The sequence below is a fragment of the Melospiza melodia genome, chromosome 1 (genome assembly GCF_035770615.1).
Source record: "Melospiza melodia melodia isolate bMelMel2 chromosome 1, bMelMel2.pri, whole genome shotgun sequence".
NCBI lineage: Eukaryota > Metazoa > Chordata > Aves > Passeriformes > Passerellidae > Melospiza > Melospiza melodia.
Genome location: NC_086194.1, coordinates 123,458,155 through 123,464,154, shown reverse-complemented (window position 1 = coordinate 123,464,154; position 6,000 = coordinate 123,458,155). Strand labels below are relative to the sequence as shown.

Sequence of the window (6,000 nt, the reverse complement as noted above, 5' to 3'; positions counted from 1 at the left end):
GTTCACTTCGACTAGACTAATTCAAGACCAGGGGGAGTGGAACGAATTTGCTGTTAAAAAAAGAAACAGAAAAAAAAAAAAAAAAAAAAAAAAAAGTAAGCACAAAACTATTGGGGGAAGAAGTAAGAAGCGCTGTGCGCGGGGAGGAAGCGTCCCGTTTGCAGGACTGCAGAATTATCTCAGGTTTCTCGTTTCCTAGGAACGTAGTAACTTCCCCGTGGGTTGTTTTGTGGGCGGTGTTTTTGAATTTATGCTAATTCAGCTTGGCTGACAGGGAGAGGAGCCGTGTCCCGGTGCCACAGCTCGGCTGACAGCCGGCAGTGGCGGGCGCTGCCGCCGGGCCAGGCCATGGGCCGGCGCTTGTGACAGGGTCCCTCGCCCGGCCCTCGGGTCGCCTCTGCCGCCAGCAGCGGGGCCGACATGTGCCTATGACCATGGAGATGAAGGACTCGGGCAGCGTGGTGCTGACAGCCTACCATCCCCACAGCCCCGCCAGGATCCCGGGCATGGAGCAGAGCTTTGTGCAGGATGTGTCCCCCGGCCACTCGCCCGGCAGCAGGTAAAGGCCGAGGGGGGGAGCGGTGCCCTGGGCCGGTGTTTGCCAGGCTCGGACGCGTGTTCTGTGGCAGCCTGAGAGCTCGGACACTCGAGAGCTCCTCGCTCATTTCTCGTCCCTCCCGGGGAAGTGATTCAGCCCCGGGGTGAGGGTTGGGGTTGGGAGGGGGAAACACGAGTGCCTGTGTTAAATCTTGTAAATCACCAGTTTCCTGCCTAGGATACTCAACAAGACAATCCCTAGGAAAGAAGGCACGTGAATCGGGCTTCTGCTCGGACAGTTTAGGACTGTGCTGCCAAAGAGTGAGGTGGTGGGACCGGCTGAGCTTGGCGCTCAGAAAGTTGATTCTGGCTTTGGTTTAGAGGATTATTTAATTCCTTCTCCGTTCACTCGCCGGGTCAGAGCCAGCCCTTGTGCTTCTCTCTGTGAAACTGAGGTTGCTGCTTTGCTTTGCACGCACAATTGGGGACTGCATCGCTAAAGACTCAGTCTAAATACGAAAATTCCTTTGTGTTGCAGGAAGCTAAGTATTGTCTTAATTAATGCAGTCGCGTGTATGTTTACCTTCCTGCCTTGTAAGAATGCATGTATTTGCACAGTTCAAAACCAAGCGGTTTGAGCAGTTTTACTATTTTAGAAAATCTGATCTTTATCCTAAATATACGTATGCTGAGTTTTGCAACTTTCTCCAAAAGAAGTGATATATAAAAGTTCATACTGTAAAAAGTTGAAGAAAGTAGCAAATCTTGCATTATGGCTTGACTGAAAAAATAAGAAGTTTAAGGAAACAGCAGATGACATTATCTCCATGAATTAAGTCTGGGTCTTCTCTTAACAAAAATAATGATATTTACTTCATATTGTTTATTTATAGCCCAGTAGCTATTTTGTTTTCAATGTCATTATTTAGATTAGCTGCATCTTCCTGTTCTTTGTGTGTTTCCCTGGCTGTCCCATAAAGATAACTCCTTTGTTCTGGTAAGGAGAGCAGTACCAAAATACACAATTACATGTTGAGAAAAGAAACTGGAGTCTGGGCGTTTAGACGCAGTAAGAATGGCATTTGCTACTCAAAACAGAGAGCAGTGGTTTGGCATTGAGTTACAGGGAAACTTAGTTTTTTTCCCTATGCTCTTCCCTTAAGAAGAGTACTAAACTCAATCTCCCTTTAAGTTTGTGGGCAACAGAAATGCGGTGTTTTGCTGGTTTTCGTGTTGGTGTGCTACTTGTTTTGAAATGCACTTGATACTTAAGCTCAGAGTGTCTGGGGATTTAAATTACACACATAAATCACATGCATATCACCTACAAAAAGCAGAAGTGCCAATTACAGTTCCTGAAAGAAAATAACTAAAGCGGATTCTGACATTTGGATGAGGGACGTATTTTGGAAGCTCCTGCCATGAGCCAAAGCCATGTGTCTCTCTCCATGTCTACATATCCATAAGATTTTGGTGCTGTCTCCCCTTTCTTGTCTTCAACTTCCCACAGCTGTCTAATAGCAATAGGCAAATTCTGCCATATGGGCAGTCAGTGGCTGTCTGAGCTTCCAAAGCCTGTTCAAGAGAGTGATTTTATTAACCCAGCATGAAGTCCTCTGGAATGCAGAACCCATGAAGGCAAATGCACTGAGTATTTTAGCAAATGGTAAAATAGGCTCTGGCTTAATCCCTACTTCATCTTCTAAGAACTCTTTCCTGGACTGCATTTTCTGTATAGTTTCCTCTGTCACCATCCTAATGCAAGAGCTTTTATTATAAGTTCTGTCTGGTGTTCCTTGATCCCTAGGGCAGCTACCCACACTATGGCATGTTAACTCCTTAACTCTTCAGGAAAACAATTCAAAAAAGCAGGAAAAGAACAGAGGTGTCACCCTTTTCTTGTTTGATAACAAAAACAGTTGGAACCCAGAGCCTGAAGTCGGCTGCTTAAGTTACATGTAGCTCTAAAGCACTCTGTGTTTGAGATGTTTATCCATGGGAATACAATCTGTCTTGGATATTAGCCTTTGATTTGGTAAACTGCTGACCAATTCTCTCTCCTCTTAGAAATCAAGATACTTCATTTTCCTTTGTCTTTTCATAACATTTTGCTTGCTTTAGAGTGATGCACTCTTTATATTAGAATAGATCCACTCACCAGAGTCAGGCGTGGAGTTGTCTTCCAGCTGTTTTCTCTTGCAAAAAACTTTCCCTTTGGAAACCTTCTGATCAGAGTTTTCTCACAAAAAGTGGAATCTAATGCAGCCTCAGCCAGCAATTAACTGCACCACTCCTCACCATTAAAAAGACACTGATAAAAAAAGAAGGAAAGATTCAAGTAACCATTATAAGCCCCTAAACAAATGAGTAATCTTAAACACTCTTGACAACTCAGACACACAGCTGGGTAGCCCATCTATATGAAAGGTTATACTAACAGATGCATCAGACCACTTGGATTCATATTCATGCCCAGCTCTCAAAGGCTGGCATCCTGTGTGCATTTCTAAAACTCACTGCCAGCATCAGGGTGAGCATGAAGTACAGCAGCTGCAAGCATTTCCAATTCTAAGCCCAGTGGGTATATGCTCCATCATAAGTTAGGGGATAGTAAGTGGTGGGATGTAAGGAGAAAATTTGCTTAAATTGCTTTGAATGGAGGATGGATCAGTTTGCAGCGAAGAATGGAAAATTCATAGAAGTAGTGAAGAGGAGAGTGGAATGAAAGTTTGACTGCATAATGATGCCATCACCAGTTTGCAAAGGAGAATTCTAGCTTCCAAATGTAGCATTGGATAATATCAATAAAGTGGTTAAGAAAGGGGCCACAGATGCTACCCATCCTCCAGAACAAGAGTTCATCAGAGAGATGATGAAGACTTAAATATCTTGACTTCACTTATCCATATAGTTCAATTCTATCTCTCCCCGTTTGTTGCATCTTGAAGAGTTATTTAACCTGTTCTATACATGGGCTGGGATGAGCACTGAAACTTCACTGTTGAATATCCTGGAGTTCCAGGAGAATTCTCCAGACAAACCTTCCTTTAATGCTAATATAACTAGCAAGTTCATTTTCCATTTTCTCATGGGATATTAAGGTCTCTTTCCTTAGTTTGCCATCTGCTTTTATGTGCATTTTATAAGCATTTATAGTAGTCATATTTTTTTTATTTATTGCTTGTGAGAATGAGGTGTTGGGGAGATCTCTGTTTTGTTTGCTTGGAAGTCAGGCTAGCTCTACAGCATACAAGTATAGTGGTAAAGATTGCTGTTCTTGTGGCAGCTCCATCACTTTTTTAAAATCCTGTTTGTTAGAAAATAGATGTCACAAATACCAGCACCAAAGAACCCAGAATATCACACTATGCCTGTCAGTACAGATCTGTCTCAGTGCAAAGGTGAAAGTGTTAATTTATGTTACATAATGGTCAACTTTGGCTTCTCATTTCAGAGAATGAAGGACTTTGTAGTTGTGTACAAACACTGCTCCTGGGTTGTATAGAGGAAAAGTGGGGCCATGGCCATATGTCTTTCTCACATCCCCTTTTTATCCTGTTAGGAGTAGCTAGGAGGAGTTATTCCTGTGCTCAAAGGAAACAGGCATGACCTCTATGCCAAATGGCCAGAGAGCTCTCTAAGGTAATTATGCAATTAGGGGAAGACAAAGCATTCCTAAGTGAGTCATGCTCCAGCTTTCCTTGACTTCAGTTTGATAATTAGTGTGTTCCTCTGTTTGCTACCAGCACATCTACCAGCACAGAACTCATCCTGCACAGCAAATCACATTTTCACTGCAATGAGTGGCTGTCACTTATGTGAGCATGAAATAGGAATTAGGGCAAAGAAAAAGCATGTTCATAGGGTTTGCTCCCGCAGAATGGTGTGAGAGCAGCTTTTAAAGTGCACATTAAGCTTTTTATACATGGAGTAACCTTCTCAATCAATAATCATGCAAAGAGCAGCATATATACTACCAAACCTAAGAGCTTGCTGCATAGGTAAAGGACGAAATAGATGTCAGCACTATTGATCCACACAGCCAAGAGCCCTTCATACTGTCTTCCCTAGTCAACTGCAAGTCTGGTACTTCCAGTTGTTTCAGAGAAATGCCTTCCCAATCTCTTTGCATTCAGCATGTCTCCCTCCTCCTGCTGTCAGGAAGGATGTCTGACTTTCAGGCAGACATCACTAAACCAAAAGTCAAAAAAGAACAGGAATATTTTCTATATTGGCTGAAAAATGCTGTGTGGATTGAGTTCCCTACTGGCAACTTCCAGGATTGCTGCTCTCCAAGTCTAAGGCTTGCAGAGTTGGAGCTGACAGTCAAGTCATTACACTGGACAAGTATGACACCAGATTGTTTTGTAGGATTCATTCCTCCTTGCAAGCCTCAAGGTACTACAGATATATGTCAAGGTGAGGTAAAGCATCATTAAATAATTCCCTGGAAGGAATACAACTGCAGGAGCTGTCTTTATGCACCAAAATTTGTCTTGTGACAGGAGGAGCTATGTGAACAGCTCAGGTTTTATCCCAACAGAAGGAGATTTTATCACACTGAAGTAAGGTCTGTAAGCCCCGGGGCCAGGTGATCTGGGTTGGATTTCTGTCAGTGCTGACTGAGCAGCTCTCCTGCTCAGTTGTATACAAGTGATGTCAAGAATGTCTTCTTGGTGATGCAGGATAAACAACCTTGACTATTTTGGATGTTTATCTCACCTTATCATAAACTTACCCAGAAAACAAAAATAAAAATCTGGCTCCTTTTCCACAGTAAATCTTGACATGACTTGAGCCTTTTGCAGTAACTTGGACTCCAAAGCTATGAATTTAAAATTTTAAAATGTACTAAATGTGGTAAAGAAAATCCCACAAATCAGTAGCCTAGGAAAAAACAGCATTGGCACCAGCTGCACAAAAAATAATTTTATGGAAAAAATAACCCTTGTTGCAACTTAGAGAAGCTTTCTAAAATATGATTTTAAAGTATATTTTTATAGATGCTGAGAATGATAATTCTTAATAAAATATTTACCAGGAGGATGCATATAAATAAGTCAGACAATAGCAGACACGCTTTTCCTGTAGGTTTTAGAAATATCCTTGTCCTCTGGGAGCCACACTGAGGAATGTAGTATTTATAGCCAGCTCCTCATGTTATGGTTGAAACTAGAGTTGGCTTCTCTGGTTTCTTTTTAGTTTGGTGCTCCTGCTGCTCTCCCTGGTACCTCCATATGTAGAGCTAATGAAAAACATCTGGCACTGTCCCTTTGATCATTTTGTTGGGTTGAGCATTCAGCCAGCTGCCCCATTCATTTTTAACTAAGTCACTTATCTCTGATTACATGAGTGTTGGAGCTGCCTGCAAAAAAAAGAGTAGGACCTGAGAGCCCTGCGTGCCCTACACAGACATGTTCAGATTGCATCTTGCAGTCTGACATCACTGGCATAACAAACTGC

At 42.6% G+C, this 6,000-nt stretch overlaps 1 protein-coding gene across 2 annotated transcripts in view; it reads left to right on the top strand.

Moving 5' to 3' along the window:
* Positions 1-373: 373 nt before the first annotated feature.
* The window catches only part of ARHGAP28 (Rho GTPase activating protein 28), a 76,711-nt gene continuing 71,084 nt past the window's right edge, over positions 374-6,000 (top strand). The window contains exon 1 of one of the 2 annotated variants that reach the window (XM_063166438.1): positions 374-559. In XM_063166438.1, coding sequence (XP_063022508.1) covers positions 429-559 — 131 coding nt within the window. In that variant the 5' untranslated portion in view covers positions 374-428. The remainder of the gene's footprint in view (positions 560-6,000) is intronic. The other variant, XM_063166436.1, reaches the window with a different exon arrangement.